Source organism: Cucumis sativus, chromosome 6 (genome assembly GCF_000004075.3).
Source record: "Cucumis sativus cultivar 9930 chromosome 6, Cucumber_9930_V3, whole genome shotgun sequence".
Taxonomy (NCBI): domain Eukaryota; kingdom Viridiplantae; phylum Streptophyta; class Magnoliopsida; order Cucurbitales; family Cucurbitaceae; genus Cucumis; species Cucumis sativus.
The window spans coordinates 4,755,453-4,775,210 of record NC_026660.2 but is presented as its reverse complement, the minus strand read 5'-3'; the positions used below and the strand labels follow the sequence as shown (position 1 = coordinate 4,775,210).

General features: G+C 30.2%; 2 protein-coding genes across 2 annotated transcripts; one reads left to right on the top strand and one right to left on the bottom strand.

Annotated features, from left to right (window-relative positions):
- Positions 1-1,582: 1,582 nt before the first annotated feature.
- On the bottom strand, positions 1,583-5,898 carry LOC101217996 (uncharacterized protein At4g15545). Its single transcript, XM_004144918.3, has 9 exons — positions 5,557-5,898; positions 5,416-5,484; positions 5,137-5,190; positions 4,680-4,755; positions 4,393-4,485; positions 3,938-4,192; positions 2,626-2,668; positions 2,070-2,148; positions 1,583-1,986 (listed from the first exon to the last, which is right to left on the bottom strand). The coding sequence occupies exons 1-9, from the start codon at positions 5,833-5,835 to the stop codon at positions 1,894-1,896; spliced, it is 1,041 nt and encodes a 346-aa protein (XP_004144966.1). The 5' UTR covers positions 5,836-5,898; the 3' UTR covers positions 1,583-1,893.
- Positions 5,899-16,012: 10,114 nt separating this feature from the next.
- Positions 16,013-17,479, top strand: LOC101217755. Its single transcript, XM_004144917.3, has one exon. The coding sequence runs from the start codon at positions 16,309-16,311 to the stop codon at positions 16,909-16,911; it is 603 nt and encodes a 200-aa protein (XP_004144965.1). The 5' UTR covers positions 16,013-16,308; the 3' UTR covers positions 16,912-17,479.
- Positions 17,480-19,758: the final 2,279 nt, after the last annotated feature.

Sequence of the window (19,758 nt, the reverse complement as noted above, 5' to 3'; positions counted from 1 at the left end):
TTTCTAGGAACATTTCATTTCTGAGTAGAGAGTCATTTTCATTTTCGAGTATTGTTGGATCGATTACGTATTAATCAATATTCGATTGATTGGTCTAAGTCACTTCGTTTCGTTTTGAGCACTCTCTAGTGGTTTGTTTCATTTAAAAGCCTTTCTTAAAGATGTGAAAAAGCCTACCATTTAGGATGAAATTTGCTTCCTTTAAAAGATAGTATCTCACAAACAAGATCCATCAATCTGGCCAAATCCTTATGGAATGCATTAAATAAAAAAAAAGTTATCCATTTCCTAAGTAACAACCTTGTGACATCAAATTCTTCAAATAAAATGTTCAAAGAGCTCATAAAATTAAGCATGTAAAAATCACATGGCACAATCATCATCTAAACTATGTAAGAAAAGAATTGGTTCTTATACTTTTTTTTTTCTTTTAAATTGAACATTAACGATTAACTTTTATAAATGTTTTCAAGACTATTTTTGAAGTAGAAATTCCTTAAGATTTCGAATGAAAATTGAGATATGAATAATGTTGTGGTGACCAAGAAGGAAAACTTGGATCACATCATTTTAAGTCATAATCACATTGTTTCATATCCTAATTTTCATTTGAAATGTTGAAGTCTTTCATCCAAAGAGTTGGAGTAGTAATTAGAGTGAAGAACTCCACAGCTTTGACCGACTTCTCCTTGTTAATGAAAGTTTGGAAACAATATTGCAACTTTTGAAGGGAACAATATACTTTGTTTTCAACAAATGATAAACTTTAGGTACATTTTTCATTACACAAGGCAAAGATTAATCCGTTTGACTCCTATTTTGCAACTTGAGTCGAGAATGAGTTGGCAATAGACATCTAAGGGCCTGTTTGGAAGTGAATTTGAGATAGTTAAAATCATTTTTCTTACACCAAAATCAAAACCGTGGTGTTTTGCATGAACTAAAATTGATTTTAGAAAAATATAAAATCATTTCAAATTGATTTTACTTTATCTAATTTAATTTTTATATAATATTTTAAATATTGAAACAAAAGATATTTTGTGTCATTCAATTGTTAATAAAACAAACAATTATATATATATTTTAATTTTCTTTCTATATTTATTATATCTTACTCAACATAAACCATTTAGATAAGAATTTAACAATGAAATTAATAGAAATATATCTTTACCATAATTATTTAGGTATGTCTTTCAAAAATAGTTATTTAACAAAAAAAAAAAATATTTACTAAGTAACTCTAAATTAACTCTTGAAACAAAACATAAGAAATAAAAATCAATTCTGAGTATATCAAAAGTATTTTTAAGAATTCGATACCAACCATAAATTTGATGGTTAAAAAATCAACATTACAAAATTGATGGTTAAAAAATAGCAAATTTTACAAAATATTTACAATCTATAGCAAATTCTATCACTCATAGTCATTAATATATAGTAATAGAAGAATATCAGTGATTGAATCCACAGTTTTGTTATAGCTTGTAAATATTTTAATCTATTTTGCTATTTTAAAAATGTCCCTTTTTAAAACCTAATCATCCAAATAACAAACTCAAAACACATTACATAATCAGAAAGTTATACAACTGGGTCATCTATTTGCACAAACGTTCAAAATATAGATTACATGAATTCAAGCTTCTCAATTTTCAACTTGCTAAAACAATGGAATGTTTACTTCTTTTTGTCCTAATTCATTTCAAATCTTAGGGACAATTATTTCTCATGACTAAGGTCTCTAGAATAATGCTACAAGTTTGAACGTTTATTTCATTGAAGTCAAAATGAATATATGTAATAGATACAAAGATGAAATAGTAGTTGACAGTGTACGAAACTGGTGCTTGTAAATGCTACATATACACTATATCCATGGCGTTTTCAGTGTACATTACGAGTAATCAAACCTTCAAATATAGCAAACAGGTCCTTGTTCTCCGGGCCGAAGATCTCGTCAGCCTTCCGAAGAGTCTCCTAAAATATCAAAAGGCAATTCATAAGTGTTTAACCATGACGTGTTCGTGAGTGTGCGCGCAAAGGGAGAGAGGGGAAAATACCTCTTTTGTTTGCTTGTGGGCATTCAACTCTTTAACATTGGTTAAGAATGAACTGAACTGCTCATAAGACAACCGGCTCCTGCGGCAGAGGGGGAAAGGTAGAAACATTAATAAGGACCATAATGACCAAATGCAAAATTAGCAAAGCAAGAGCAAAATAGGGGAAACATCTTAAAAGCAATTGGATTTTTCCTTTTTTGAGTGATAAATAGTAGTCGGTTGAAAAATAGCACAAAGTCAACAAAAAAAAATTATTCAACGAAGTCACCACAACCTGGTTGTCTTATAACAACTAAGATGTGTGGATTCAATATTCTCAATACCCGATAGTAAACAATGGATATAAACTTTGTGTACTTCTCAATTTATATCTAACATGAACAATCGTAAGCTGTATTGAATATTTCTTTTCTCCTCTTAGAACATACTTGGGAGTGATTTGAAAATTGTTTAAATTATTTTTACTATGTTCAAAATGACTTGAAATATGTTTTTAGTTATTCAAGATAACTTTCAATTTTATGTGCTCAACCTCTATGCTGCTACCAGCTCTTACCTCACTTGGCGGAAGAACTCTTTCCCATCAACTCGAGTTCGTCCTGAAACAATTAATAAGAAATATAAACGTGATTAAAACATTCAGTAAGCAACAATCAGTTACATTCTTCAAATGCAACGACTATATGTGTTGGTAGGTACACAATCACAGAAGGTATGCTACTTGACTGACTTTTATTTAATATAAGTGTTATTAAACCTAGCCACCATGCTTAGAGCGATAGGTGATGCATTATATGATCTGATTAGAAATGAAATTTAGATGGGTTCATCTCCACTTAAAAAAGGAACTATAACTGGCTCCATGGAACTGATAGAAGACTGACAGTATTTTTATTTTATTGATATCTCAATCAGAAATTACAATATGAAAGACACATTCAACAAACAATTACCTCTCCTAACCAGAAAACTTAAGATCGAAGCAATGCAAAAATCAAAAACCACTCTCTCAAGAGTAATGCAGCCCTATTTCTTCACCAAACTCTTCATACCTTTCTTCTCTCCCCAACTTCCTATTTATAATCAACTAACTACCAACAAATCTAATTACCTTTATACCCCTACCCTATACTAATCTAGGTATCTAACAGGAACAAAACGATTCATAAAGCTCCTTATATCTAAACAGAATTACAGTAATACTTTCGCCAACTGCTCAGAAAACAATGCTTCAACTATTGTAATTATGGAAATATTACACATCACATTTGTTTAAGTCTCTTACTTAGTTCAATCATCAAAGCTTGATATCCAGTAAGACTTCTCAAAGCAAAACCTCATTAACCTAATATACCTATAATCTTAAAGGATCGTTAAAATGAAATTTCAGCACAGAATACTATTTTCAGGACATGAAAATCATGATTTTTTGTTATATTGAATGTATTTTATAAAATGATAGTGTCTCGGATTTTAATAGAAACAAGGTGTTTTACTCAAAGAAGATTAATGTTAATCAATAGACTACTTTATGTTAACTTGTTTGTTAAGAAAGGATGTAATGAATTTGTCTCTAAAAAAAAGATTTCCCTTTAGAATTAGGATTATCTGGGAACCAACCCCTTCTAAACCAAACCAAATATGGCAAAGAGACCTGAAAACCCATCAGATGAGAAAATAAAAGAAAAAGCTGAAACATTCCCCAGTGAGCAGTGGGTTATAACAAACCAAGTTCTTTTCTCTTTTCTTTTTCCAAATTCACATTTAGCAAACCAAATACACCACACCAACTCCTAGAGATGTCTTGGAACGTACAAGCAATAGAATTCCAAACGGCCCTTACAAGGAAGAGAGTTTTAGGAACAAACCAGTATGAGTTCCTCCATGAGGACTTGAAACTGAACTGTGATTTCCTGTGGACGAATACATCGAGGTCCTATCAAACATCCCCCTTGAGACAGAGAATGACATCGAATGACGCTTAGGGGAAACAGGTTTAGATGTTCTCGTAGGAGACACGGATGCAGAAGAAATGGGAGGAGAACCAGGAGGTGTGAGCCGAGGAGTGCTAGTCTGTGATGCTAACAGAAGGCTGTTTGATATACGAGGCCTTGAAGTTGCCACTGCACAAGAGGGATAAAGAAAATTGAAAAACAATATAACCAGTGCGGCAGATATAAATCCTTTTTACATTTTTTGTTAATTAGAAATGAGAATATACTTAAACGTTAAATCTGTTCCGTTGGTATTTGGGATTTTATACATTGGCAATTTGCTACAGTTTTCAGTTTGTGCATTACATGTAGGGTCCTTACTTACTTACCATCTGCCTCATGCTCTTCTTTTACAGAATTCACTGTTTCAGAAGTGTTACTCTGGATTGATGAGTATTTAGATGGTGGCAATGCCAGATCATCTGCGAACACATGAAAAAGAAAATGTCCAAGTCAGAATACCGACGTCAAGGGAAGTTAGAAAACTCCGTACAAAAGCAATCAATTAGGTTATCACAAAGAACGATTTCGTCACAATCACAGCAACAAGAAGAATATGAAAACTTAACCTATGAACAATGGAACACAGAAATTGATTTGGAAAAACTTGTATTACCTTCAACGACCGAGGCAGAGGGCAAACTTTCCTGGCTCTCTATTTTAACTTTAGCCTCTGGACCTCCAGTGGCTGTCTATAGTAGCAAAAAGAAGGTTGCAATCACAATCAAGAAGTTGATGGGTTTCAAACTACTGGCAATAATTTTTTTAAATCGATGAAGCCATAACTTCGGATTCAAGGATATTTTTGTTGGGTATTAAATTTATGTAAGCATTTTGCAAAAAGGAAAATGGATTGAACGTCGCTTTATAGAGCTACACCGATCAAAATAGACATTTTGAAAGTAAAAGGGAATCGAATGAACACAGTGAATAGTATAAATACCAAAATTGAAAATATAAGAAGCGCCCAACATGAACCAAAGTTGAAATAATATTTGAACTTCTTTTTTTGTGAGCTAAAAAACGTTATCGAATCACTTGGCCAACATTGGTAAGGGATAGAGACAACTTACGGAGTTCTCTTCCTCGTTTAGGGACTGCATAAGCGTCTTTCTGAAGACCTCCAACTGCAAACAATGCAAGAGTCAAAGTTCTTATTCCAGAAATAAGATAAACAAATTTTACATACATTAATAGTAATATCCCCTCTACTTTTGCTGGTTAACTTCAAAACATTCCCACCAATTTCCTTCTATCATATGAAAATAAACTTGTGAATTTCTACATTCCGAAGTGACTTCAATTATTTCAAGTCCATGACCACATATGTTGAAAACTACTGTATACTGTACCTTGGAGACATCTCGAGTGAGCTTCTTCACGGTGTTAGAAAGCGAAGCGTTCTCTTGCAACAACGTCTCCTACGAATTGCAATAAGCACAATCAAAACAAATTACAAACAGCAACGAAAAAGCAAAATGAATCAGACAGACCTTCTCCTGCTCGGCGCGAGTGAGAACTTCGGATTTCTGGGATAAAGCGGCATCGAGGGATTCGATCTGGGATTGCAGCTCTGCAATGAGAGCATCCTTCTCGGAAATTTGGGCAAGGAGAGCGGATGATTCGGATTCGAGAGCAGAAACACGCGTGGAGAGAGCAATGGAGGTGATTTTCCGAGCTACATCGAGCTGATCGAATGGATCCGAGGGTAGAACTTGCAGTACTTCATCGGGAAGACCGAAATTGGCAACACCGGATTCTTCCTCCCTCATTTCTCTCTCTCTCCTCCTTTTTTCTCTCTCTCTCTCTTCTTTTCTTTTTCTTTTTCTTTTTCTTTTTCCTTTTCTTTTTTTCTTTTCTTTTTTTTCTTTTTATTGATTGGTGCTTAGTGTGCACGATGGTTTATTGTCATTAATAACCCTTACGTTCCTTTTCGATTAAATAATTATTATTAGTTAATTAAATCCACCCTTTTAAATACAATAAAAATATTTATAGTAAAAACTATCCCTTAATAAAATATAACCAAATTTAAGATTCAAACACCATACAAAATATTGATAGAACACATCAAACACAGTAATAAAAATCTATTAATAAATAATTTAAAAAAATTTCTGATAAATATATCAAAACTTCTCTAGTGATATTGATAGATATTTTACGTCTAACATTTTACATGATTATTTTTAATATTTTTATCTTTTAAAATAAATTTTCTTAATTTTAAAACAAATATTTTCGATGTTTTATGTAGGTCTCAAGATATTGTTTCTAAATTTTGACTTTGATTCTGATTTGGTCTTGACGTAGTTGTTTGAGTCATCAATTATAAGTTGATGGGGTGGTTTAGTATAGTACACTATGTGTTTGGAGCATCGACTATAATTGTAATCTATCGTTAAGTATACTAAATGTCATTTAAAAACTTTGTTTGCTACAATATTTGCTAAACTGTATTCTTACAATTTCCTACAAAATTCATTATTTTTCTCTCATCCTTCCTTTAGTGCATTATCATGATGTTTGCTATTAAACAAGAATAGACTGAACTCATACATAAATAATTATGATATAGATTAAAACGGTATGCATTAACTTTTATGATACAATGATTTGTGAGAGGTCTTATTTTAAACGGCAACATAAAATAATTTCAAATATAGCAATAACATAAAATAAAATCAACGTGAGTTTAGTTCAACTATCACATGTTTGTATATGTGAATAAAAGATCTTGTATTTAAATCTCACATCTTTTAATAAATATAATTATTACAAACTATATGGCAAAATCAAATGTAATAAGTTTTTGTCATTTAGGTTTTTTTGTCACAATGTGTAAATAGTTTGTATTTTTTTTATCATTATTAAAAAAAACTCCACTAATAGATATAAATATTACAAATAGAAAGGTGGTATTAGAGAAAATTAGTGTAAACCTCGAAACCTAAAAATCAAACAAAACAAAATTCTAATGTAAAATCGTAACATTTCAAAACATAAGAGTTAAATTATAATCAAACTCAAAACTTGACTAAAGGGGTAACATTTTAAAATATATGTAAACAAAATATTTTAATCTTAAATAGGCTAAAATACCATTTAAGTGAAAAAATATTTAAGATTGATAAAATTACAAAAACTATTTACGAATATAAAAAAGATTCAAAATTTATCAATAATAGCAAAACATTTATAAACATTTGCATTTTAGTTATATAAGGTATAGTACAATTAATTTGAAATGGTATTTATTATTAGTTTGAAGTTAATTTTAATTTTCGTTAGGTTGAAGAATTTATTTTTATATTTTTTTTGGGTACCATAAAGTTCTTATCTACTTGAAATTTTACGTATTGTGTGGTTTTGGATAAAAGAAGGTGAATGGATAGAGGCTTTAAAGACGACAAAATTCTGCTTGTGGTCATCCTCACTTTTCATTCTCTATCACAAACCTACGCTTATTCCCATGATGGGTCCCTGGGCCCCTCTCATTTCCACTTTCAGGCCCATTTCTGTATTAAATGGGCTTGCCCTACTCTCTTTGTGGGCCTCATACATGATATTGACAGGCCCAAGTTAATATCTAACATTTTCATGGAACCTATTATTTGTAGTGTATATTACATAATAACTATTAAGGTGCAAAATATTTAAAATGCTACACTTCTTCTTCTCCATCTTCTTCATTGTATGTCTTTTTTCTTTTTTGTAAAATTAGTTTTGATTTTTTATTAACAACCTTGGAATATCAAACATGAAATTTCAAAGCGGACGCTACAAGTTTTTATGTCAACTAAGTCACACTCACAAAATTAATAAACTGTAAATCAAACGTTGAATTAAATTTAAATGCTTTAAAACATATTTCAAAATATCATAAAATATGATGGCTTTGCTTCTTCGATTAAAAATATAGACACGTGGATCAAAAAAATGTGTAGTGAAAAAGAGGGAACATGAATGGGGTGAGAGGGAGAGATTGGCTTTAGAATGTATGGCTGAGATCCCATCATTCTGAAGCCACCAATCCAATCTATGGCCTTTGAAGGCTATGTAGGGAAGAACAACCCACCGCACACGTACACCATAGTTTTTATGAACTCAATTGCTATTGAGTTGTATAGTTGTTGGTTTAATAATAACTAAAATTCGTGAGAGTGAGAGGAAAAGTAAAAAATTTGGTCAATGAGATATTATTATCTTTTTTTTCTTGTGTGTAGAGAGAATGACGTGTATTATAAAGATTGACTATTATAAAGATCGTGGAAGTCAAGTGTTACATTTTTTAGTCCATCCAAATCATATTAAGTTTTAACAAGGTTAATAGGTACTTTATCGATCTACTGAAATATGTACACCATCAAATTATTGGTTGAATTTTTCTAAAAAAAGTTTATTTGAGTGAATAATGAATTTCAAAACAAGTTTAAAATTAGATTTGTGTTTTCAAAAACTTTAGATTAGTTGCCGACGGTAAAAACGAAAGAGAAAATACATAATGGTTGTATGATTTTTGCTAATTGAACGAGAAGTATATGTATTGAAACAAATAAAGTTAAAGAATCTAGTTTATAAGGAACAAAGGGGTTGATAATGTTGCAAAATTTAAATTTAATTGAGAGTTTAGTTAGTTGGAGTGCATTGAAAAAATAATTAATTAACTAACGAAGAAGTATGTGAAAGTGAGTTTAGTTTAGTTCCAATTAATATTCACTTCCTTGTTAGATCGAATATTAAAGTATAAATAGATGTTTTATTCGGAAGATGTTTCAAATGACTTTTGCCGTACACAAAATCAATTTCATAATGAAATTTATACTTTTAGTTGTAATATTTATATAATTAAAATTGGTTTTGAAGTGATTTTAAAAACGATAGAGCCTTACATAATAACTTCCCAAACATACAGTTAAATAAATTTGACCCGAGGAACAATCTACATAACGTAAGTTGGAAAAAATCATACGATAATAAAATTAGCGTTAGAAAAATGGTAAGAAAATAAACACAATTTTCAACCATCAAAATCGACCTAACCAGCTCCGTTGGAAAACAACAAAGGTTAATTGGTGTCAATTTGAAAAATTCAAAAGAGTTAAATCAACCACACGAACTTTTACTTTTAAAAGATGAAGATCAATTTAAACATTTATTAAATCGATGATATAATATTTGAAGTATAGATTATTGCATGGAGCAATTGTTGTAGAAAAACAATAACAATAAAACATAAAATGATGATAAAATATAAGGTAGTGGATTTGATTTGCATTGATTAATTGGAATATCTTGGGGTGGTTGGGCATGATCATAATAGTAATAATTTGGTCAAATAATAGAAGCTTCGCAGCGGCCTCTCTTTATAAGACACGTGGCAGACGGACAAAGGAGGATGCTTGTGACTTTCTCATCCCACTTTTCTCTTGCCTTTTTTTTTTTTTAAGGCATCTTTCCACACATCACATCTTCCCCTCTCTCCCTTATTATTAATCAAATTACTACAATTAAATTAGACAAACTCATCTCCCCACTCCTTTTCCATTTTGTGGACGAAACTTCAACCAAACTCTTTTTTTTTTCTCTCTTTCCTTTTCTTTAAACTAAAATTAAAATCAAATTTGCATCTAAAAACCATTTGATTTCTCACACATCAATCCAACTCATACACGATCCACTTTCACTTCCACTATTCACTTCTAAATATAATTTTACGTATAAAAACATAGGTTATTGACAAAAATAAAATTATTAGTTTCGCTTTATGTTTCATCTTAACGATCTAACTGACGTCCATAAGTAAAACAACTCAACAGATTGCGCGTAATGGTTTTGGTCATGTTGTAAGGCATACACATAAAATTTTAAAGGTGAGAATAAAATGGTAATTAGTTCATAAATATAATTTTATTTTATTTAGATTTAAAAAATAAAGTTATGATCGGTATTTTATGTTTTCTATTGTGTTTATTGTTTATTAGAATAGTTTGAACCTCATACACATATTGTTATAGTCATAGTTTGAACCTCATACACATATTGTTATAGTCAAAACTAAAATATTTTGTATATAAATGTAGAGGGGAGTTTGGACCCCAACCTAAAATGAGTTATTATAATTCATTACATATTTAGGACATCAATATAATAGTGGAATAATGTTTTTTTCTTTTTTCTTTAATGTAAAATCATATTTTATTTTATAAAAATAAAACTGCTTATAATTACCTAATAAAACCGCTTAGAACCAACTTTCGAGTGATTAATATGTAATCACTTTAATTGAGTTTAGATGTTTTCAAAGTTATTTTCTCATCAATGCTAAACAATGCAAGTTTAGAAAGAAAGAAAATGATTTTAGGCATGTCAAAAATAATTTAGGTCTACAAACGCATCATAAATCATTGTTTTCAAATGAGTTTTAAAGAGCAACATTTTTTGGAAGATAACATTAATGTCAACTATATTTTTTTAAATATAAGTATCCCTGAACGTTCTTTACCCATCTATTCGGCCTCTTCCCATTATATTGTGGTCGAATTTGATGCGAAGGAGGAAGTGAAACCTGATAAACAATTGTTTGTCGAACTTTACCAAGGTAAAAAACGTAGTGAAAAATGTCCTTTCTTCTTCTTATCCTCTTAAAGGAAGCAAGCTATTCGTATGGTAGCTCGTTACGATGTTCGTTTCTTTACTGTTTTTTATACTTTTGTTTCTTTCGATTTGAAAGATTATAGAAAATTGTGGGGTATTGATTCATTTTCCCAATTGAGTGTGCGGTGTTCTTTTGTATGTGATATGTTGTCACACACCCTCTTAAGAAATATCAACTTTAAAGAGTTTTATTTTTATTTTTTTGGCTCAAAGATATATTAAAAATATTTTAATCAATCAAAATTCAATTCACAATATCTATTACTTATTAATATTAGTTATACAAATAAAATTCGGATTCTATCACTTTAAACTATCCAAATTAAAAACTGTATCAAAAAAATATCATAAACATATATATATATATAAAATGAATGTATCTTAAAACCATTTTTCACATTGCTTTCACATCATTATAAGTTTTATAAGAAGTGTCACTTGAGCTAAGTTTTCGTAGTCAATTATTAATTTTTTTTTCATACACGCATTTTTTATTTTCTTTTATTTATTTGTTTCTACATAGTTATTTTAAAATAAGTTGGACAAATTATTGTTCGATAGTCTAGATTATAAAATTATTTGAAGTTAAATTTTTACCTTCGTTAATAGAAATTAAAATATTAAAATATTTTTAAATATAGTAAAATATATATATTTTTTTTTACAAAATGACAAAAAAAATTCAATCATTTTTGTGTTTGTAAATAAGTTTGAACAGAACACACACAAAACTAAACTAAAATTAAGGACTAATTTAAAGAATAATTTATAGAAATAAAAGTACTGAAAGAATAAAACTTTATGTAAAATGAATAAAATTATATTTTAACGAAAGAAAGAAAAGAAAAGAAAGAAGAAGTAAAAAGGATAAAGTAATTTATAATAGTTTCCTTTTTTTGACATTCTCTCTCCTTAATAAGTTAAATGTCTCTGTTCTAAATCCAATTGGTGAAAGAGGAAATGTTCCCTTTAGGCTCAACTCCCCATGGGACCATTTTTATTTTTAAATTTTATTAGAGAGAGAGAAGTGAGTGAAATAAAAAAATAAAAAAGGAAGATAGGAGAGAAGAGAGCATTATTGGTTGCTTGCATTTCACTTCTGAAATTGTCCCCACTGCCCTTAAAAGCTTCATACATTTGTTCCCTCTTTATTCTTTATTAATCATCCATTTCTTCCTAATCAATTTCCCTTTTTCATTTTTCTTTTTCTTTTATTAAAATTAAAATAAATTAGTTTTCTTTAAAATAATAATAAAATAAAAACAAATTATTTACTATTGATTTTTTAAAAAATATAAAATAATCGGATTCATAACATTAATCAAATAAATAATTAAAATTTTAATTATTTATTTTTTTGTAAAAAAATCCTCAAAGATACAAATTTATATAGAAAATATAAATATTACGTCCATTTTACTATTTTTGATAATTTTTCTAAATTAAGTGTATATTATTTGTATAAGATAAACTTTCATCTTATAATCAATTAACAATTGAATAAATAACTCATTTATCTCTCTTTCTTTCTTTTTTAAAAAAGAACTCATTTATGTTATATTGGATCGAATATTTGTTTGAGTTTTAGCTTTAATACCATATTTGACCATATGAGTTTCATCTCAAAATTAATTGACAACGACGGTAGATTTAAACAACTGGATTAACTAAAATGATTTATATTTTATTAATTGATCTTTTTCTATATATATTATATAAAAAACATAAAATTAAAATGAACTCAAACCTCTTAACCCGTACTCAATCTAACAATAGAGATGATTAGATAATTAATTTTATAAATATCTTTTTTTGTTTTTGTAATGGGAGATTCTCGATAATGCATTAATATAAAACTAATTATACTAATCTATTAATTGTTTTTTTAATTTAAAACACTAAATTTAAGATTTATTAAAAATATAAAAATGAGATAATTCAAAATATATTGTTCACATACTCATACCAAAATAATATTTTATTTTATTCTTCCCTTTTCTTTTTCTTTTCGTGGAAACACAAAACCTCAAGGTCCACCCAACTTTTGCTTTTCTTTTCCAACTTTGTTTTCTTTCCTCTCTCCTCCCTTTCCTTTTTTCAATTGTCTTCTTAATCACTCATTAATTTTTTAAAGATAGATTATGCAAATCCGTAAGTTTATAAAATATAAATACAAATATGATCAATATGACTTGATTTTTCCATCAGCTTGATTCTCTCTTATTTAATAGCATGTGTATTAAGTTTGATCATTTCTAGCTTTTTCACGCTAAATATATAATTTTATTCCACTTAAACCTTTTTTCGAAAAGGAAAAATTTTCATTCTTTTTAAAAGTTGCAATATACGTATGAGTTCTTGTAAATGCAAAAATTATTTAGAACGTAAGTCCATACGAATGTTAAATGAAAATTGAGATTTTGCAACAATGTGAAAGCAATTTGTAACTATTCAAAATATGTCAGATCTAATTTTTGTTTCATGTCATTACCACAATCAATCGACTTAAATCACACTTTTTGAAATGTTTAGGAAATGTCATGTAACTTTTAAAATAATAAAAGTATATTCTAAACAAATATCACATTTTAAGAATAATTCTTTTAGTTGATATTTTTACACTTTCAAAGTGATGGTTTAAGTTTTAAACTTTTAAATAGATGTCGTACTCACATTAAACTATTCGAGTTACTTTTTCATATATTAACAATTAGAATGCAACTAATAAATCAAGTATAATTTTAGATAAAATAGAGGAATTGTCGAAAATAGTAAATTTGACAAAATATTTACGACATACCGTAAAAATTTAAGATTCTATCAATAACAGATATTGATAGACACTGATATTCTTTTATCAATGACATTGATATATGGTGGTAGAAGTCTAATAAATCCAAAATTTTGTCGTAATTTGTGAATATTTTAATTTATTTTACTATTTAAAAAAATATTTCGAAAAAATATCATCAATAAAAAAATAAGAAAAAAAAGGATAGCAAGTGCATCTAATTAATGTACTTGTACATTAAAACAGGTATAACTCAACGACACAATACTTATATCACAAACCTCATAATCAAATATTTGATTATTCTAAACTTTTACGCGTGGTAAAATAATAGAATAACTTTTAGCAATAAAGTGAGATTGGGTGTTTCATCAATTGCCCAAATGGTCTTTATATCTTAAGTCATCATACCAATAAATGGTATTGGTAGGAAACCTAATCCTTTAAAAATTGGTCCAAAGTAAAGGTTGGAATATTTGAAACCACCTAAACCAAGTCAGATAAAAAAGAAGAAGAAGCTTAAATGAGATATATTGTTTAATAGTGGAAGGAAGGAAGGAGAGAGTGTGAGACAAAGAGTTGAATATTGCATTGGGTTGGGTCACGTCAAAACAACCCTTGCTTTTTCTTTGGATATTATGATATTAGGATCTCCGTTTTCAACCATATACCTCATGTTTCCTATCACATCTCTCCATCCATACCTTATTGTATCAAAACTATCAATAACTAAATTATAGAAACGAATAATTCTATAAATAAATCTTTACGTTTGGTATATCCAGAAGGTTTCGTTCGTTTATCTTCTATATAAGGTGCTACACTTAGAAGAAATGTGATATGTTATATCATAGGAGACAATTACTCTCAATACTTAAGCACTATGGTGAGTAAATTTGTTTTAAGGAGACAACGTGAATTCGTTTGGCTCATATATATAATTTATGTATGATTTTATGTTTATTGTGATAATACTCTTTATAGCAGTTTGATAATCTTTATAACATTTTATATTATTTGTTGTAGTGTTTATTATTTGTTTTTCAAACTAAAATAGTTTACATCTTAAACGTATACTATTATGACCTAAACTCAAATAATTTATACTCAAACTATTATAACAACTACACTAATTTATCACTACAACAAGACAACTAATTTATTATCTCAAACGCACCCTCGTGGTCCATGAAATTTTTGGAAAACGACAAATTTGTTCAATGAAAAAATATTACTAAGATTTAATGAACTTCCATGTATATATGTATCCATTAAAGATCAAATTTTGCTTATAGACTATAACATTTGAATGGTTACGTAATTTAAATAAAAACACACAATTTTGATAGAAAGGTTGATCTCAAAGTCCCTATCCAATAGTAATTTAGTTTTTGAAAAGTAAGCTTCAACTCATAAATTGGGTTACCAATGTTAAGTATGTTTTTAAACTAAAAAAATATTGTTTTTAGTACATGTTTAATGTTTAAGAATGATTCTATCACTTCTGCCATATTTATAATAATTTTCACCTATATTTTTAATAACTTAAAATAGACTCAATGTATTTTCTCTTGTAAAAATATACTTTTGAGTTTTATTTGAGCTCATTTTGTGCTAATCTTCTTTTGACCAGGCTCAGTCTGTCACTAGGTCCGTTCATTCAATTTTCTTCACACTTAAAAATATCCATATGGGTCATCTAATTATTTTTAATAACTTGTTTGGAAGGTGTAATCAAATGAATTAATCTATTTTTTTTAGTAAGGCAAGTGGGTTATGTTGATGCCAATTACGTTCATTTCTATATATATATATATATATAAATAAATAAGCAATAAAATAAAAATTGCACTTTTTTAAAATTATTTATTCTTCTTCTTAATAAAAACACAAAAAAATGGTTGGGAATGATTGAGATCGGGGACGATGAATTGGGCGAGTAAAATGAGAAGAAATAGAACTTAATACATACAGTCTCCCCTATCCGAACCGAAACAATAATGAAACGAACCGAAGGGAAACGAGGGTTAACGTCTTGGCCAGCACAACCACACCCACGTGGGTCCCTATGCATATAATTTCCACGTAACACATCACAAAACGACAACTAACATCCTTCGTAAACCCCCTCCCCCAACGGCGTCATCCAAGAAACAGTTCAAGCCAGCGACGACGTGAAACCTAAACTCCGTAACCTCTACTTGACGGTTCCCGTTAAAACAGGGTACGTGTGAGTTGGGCCCACCTCCCAAGACCGAGTCATATTCTGCCACGTATCTAACACTCACTCTCTCTTCTCGCTCAAACAAGGCGGCCAATCGCTTTCTGTCTTCACGCGTCTTTTTGCGAGGGGTCGGTAAGATTAAGATTAGACCAACGCTCTTTTCTTTCTTTTTTCTTTTCCCAATAAATTTTAATTTAATTTTTCACCTTCCGGGAAACGACATCGTCTGATCTATCATCATTTCTAATTTCTTTGGCTATATATCTCTCCTCACGCGATCTGAAGACCAAACAAAGCCTTGCAGAGCAGAAATACAAAGAGGGAATCCGGGGGGGAAAAAAAATAGAGAAAAGAAAGAAAAGAGTTGAAAAGACGCTAACACCCTTCTTCTTCATCAACCCGTTTTGTTGTTGTTCCCCTGTGTGAAGAAGAAGCGAGGGTTAAAGCTCTTAGTTTCAGAGAAAAGGAACTCAGCAGCCCCGTAGCGTTTGATCTTTGGTTTTTAAACCTTTTTTTTTTCTTTTTTGTTTGTATTTTTGGAAGATTTCTTAGGGATTTTGTCTTCTTTCATTCATGGGGACTGAGATTTTAAGACCTCAGGATTGTTTGATCGAAAGGATCAGAGTTCCACCGGCAGCGTTTTGTCGTCGGAGGAGTTCTTATGGAAACTATGATTCCAATATTTGTAACAACTATAATCCTAGATCTAACAGGAAGTCGGTGGCTCGTTCGGAGCGGCCGGAGCGGCCGGAGCAGCGGAAGAGATTTGTTCCGAATCATTCTGAGCCGTCGGTCTCAAAGAGATCGAGTTCCGACGATTTGAAGGCGATGAAAAATAGTTTGGTGATGGAAAAGGTTACGATCTTGAGGCGAGGTGAATCTCTTGATTCGAAGATCAAGAGCGAAGCTCTGAAGAAGGAAGGTGATAATATTGTCGTGTGTGGAACAGATAGGTTGGGACCGGCGCCGGAAACGGTTGCGAAACAAATACGGATTGTCGACGTTCGGAGTCCGATAGCCGGGAAAGCCGATGTGTACGCCGGATCGGCGTTTTCGATGTCGCCGTCTCCTAGTTCTCTTCCATTACCATCGTTTTCGAAGAAGAAACACGTATCCGCCATCGTTGACGACTCGGCTACAAGAGATCTGAGGCGTTTGCTTCGGCTCGACGCATGAGTTCTTCACCAGATCTTGAATTTGGATCTGAAATCCATCAAAAAATTCGACACAAAAATTAATCTCATCCATTTCTCTCATCTCTCATCTTTTCTAACGTCTCTCTCGATCCGTCCAGATCTGAACCGCCGTGATTTTTTTAAACGGTGGTGGATCGGAAAATCGAGCCAATGAGACAGGTAAATCAGATTAAAATCAAGAAGTATATCATATCATATAATATATATATATATATATATATATATATATAATATCGTGTATTTATGATGATCCAGGTTTGTTTAACGGGGAAGAAATTCTGTGTATTGTAAGTTTTTAGCTAAAAATCTAGGCCGGAAGAACAGTTATTTGGGTGGGTATGGGTTTGATTTCTGCAAATATTGGGAGGAAAAAAAATTTAGTTTGCGCTTTGAATGATTAAATTTCTGCTCTGTTGTGAATTTCATTTGAGTCAAGGGCTTTGTTAGTTTTTTTTTCTTTTTCTTTTTCTTTCTCTTTCTCTTTCTGTATGATATTATGAAGCTTAATATAATAAGAAAACAAATCTGATGAAGATTTTGTAGATCTGGTCGCCATATCCATGGTTCTCTTGAATTCTTTCTTCTTTCATTTCCGCCATTAAACAACATCTGAGGTCCATAATCTGTTCCTAAACTCAAAACTCGACGAGATAATCCAATCTCAATCAAATACAGAAATGAAACATATGAATTTGATGTAAATAGTTGTTGAAATTATCGTCACCGCCATTAATTTTGCTTGTAAACAGGAAAAAAGCAGCACATGTGGGAGACATGAAGGAGAAGGTTAGGGCTTTTCTTTAATGTGAGATTGGTAGGTGGAGGGTCTCTGGGAAAGATATTTCTTTCTTTTCTTATAATAAAATAATTAAAGAAAAGCTGAGCTGGCTGCACGATCATAAGAATAATTCGTACATATTTATTTGTTTTATTTTAAAGTATTAAAGTATTAAAGTATTAAAGTATTAGTAAAGTCCAAAGTCCAAAGTCCAGCAGCAGGTTGATAAGTTAACAATTCTTACCTAATTAGTGAGGCCAAGTTTGACATGATTTTTGTGGTAGAAATGCATATTTAAGGGCATCTGCACCTATACATAAATATGAAACAAATAGTAAAGTGAGAAGTAAAACTTTTACTTGTATCTAATAGAGCATAAAGTTGAAGGTGTTTGTGAACTCCTGAGTTGGTGTATGTTCTATTGTGGTAATTAATCATATGCTACTTTGTTATATTTAAATTTTTTTAAATGTGTTATATATTTAATTATTGTTTTTAGACTCATTATTCATTTTTTATTGGATTAAATTATTATCATTAAGTGTTATCAAATGCAATTGCTTATTAGAAAATGGATTAAATTATGAAATAAGGTTTTATTTTATTCTTTTATCTAACTTTTGACGTGAAAAGAAAGATTTTTTAGTGGAATTTTGATATCAAAAGAAGGAATAACTAATAAGCATTAAAATGGTGTTTAACTCAAAGAAGGGATAGGCGCTTCAACTTTTCAATTGTGTCTATTTAGTTTTCTTAACTTCTATTGAGATGAAAAAATGTTATTAAAATAAAATTAGTCTTAAATCTAATTGACAATTTGTTGACTACATCTCTTCTTAGATAGATGATTAAATTCAACTTTGATGATTTAAAATGGTATTAGGATAGGTTATGACGTAGATTGTAAGTTAAGGGGTGTTTAATAGTGGAAAGAGAAGAGGGTTTGGGGAAGTGACAAACTTGATCTTCACTAAGTATAAGGTCAAACTGCATCTTCTTGGGAATATCAAACATCATCGAGTGACAGTGCTTCTAAATGACGACAACAATCAATTGATTTCCATCAAATTTAGAGCATTGGAGACCCTACGAAAGGAAAAGCAAAGTAGAATAGTTGAAGAAGCTCTGTTTCAAGAGCAACACATGAAGCACAAATTTTTGTGTGATAAAAGATTTGGTCTTGTACGAATGACTCCAACACAAGCAAGTTACAAGAAGTTGTTCATGTTTCAAGAGATGCTTAAATATGCAGGTGGCCCATTTCTCTACTCTGATGATGCTCTTTGACTTTGAAGCCTTTCAAGTAAGATTATCTTAAGCTTAACAGAGTATAGCCATTTCCATAATCAAATCGTGGACAACTTGGTTTAAGCAAAGATCCTGGACAAAACAGAATTTTGAACAAGCTCTCCAGCCACCCAATTGATGGATCTACATATAAATATCAACAGTGGTACGATTACCCACTCTCCACTTTCCTCCTCAGTTAGCTAATTCCCTACACATATAAGAGATGTTGCACTAAACATAAGTCTCATTCAATGAAAACAAGAGGTTTCTTTCTACTTTCTTGATACACATAAGATTCTTGATTCATACACAAGAATAGAGTAATAATTGATCGAATTATTTGTTGATTTGAATAATATACAATCAATAGCACAAATGGATATTTTTCTCGGGAAGTAATTTCAAATTCATGGTTTCTTATAAAAATTTTAAAATGAGTGGCCTCAAACCAATTCAACTTTAAATTCTATTACATTGTTAGATTAATTTTAGTTGTTTGTATTACCTCACCACAATTAATAACTTAATCATTAAGTTGGAAGAAATTGTAAGTTGGCTAAGTCAAAAGTCAACAAATTATTTTAAAAAAGAATGATCCTTTTTTCTTTTATTGGAAATATAATGATACTAATTATTTATTTAAAGAGTGCAATTGAATTGAATCAGATCGATTTTTCTTCAAAATTGATCGTCGACTCAAATTGATTCGATTTTTGGGTCAACCCGAGTTTTGAGAATAAAGAAATGATATTTTGTTAT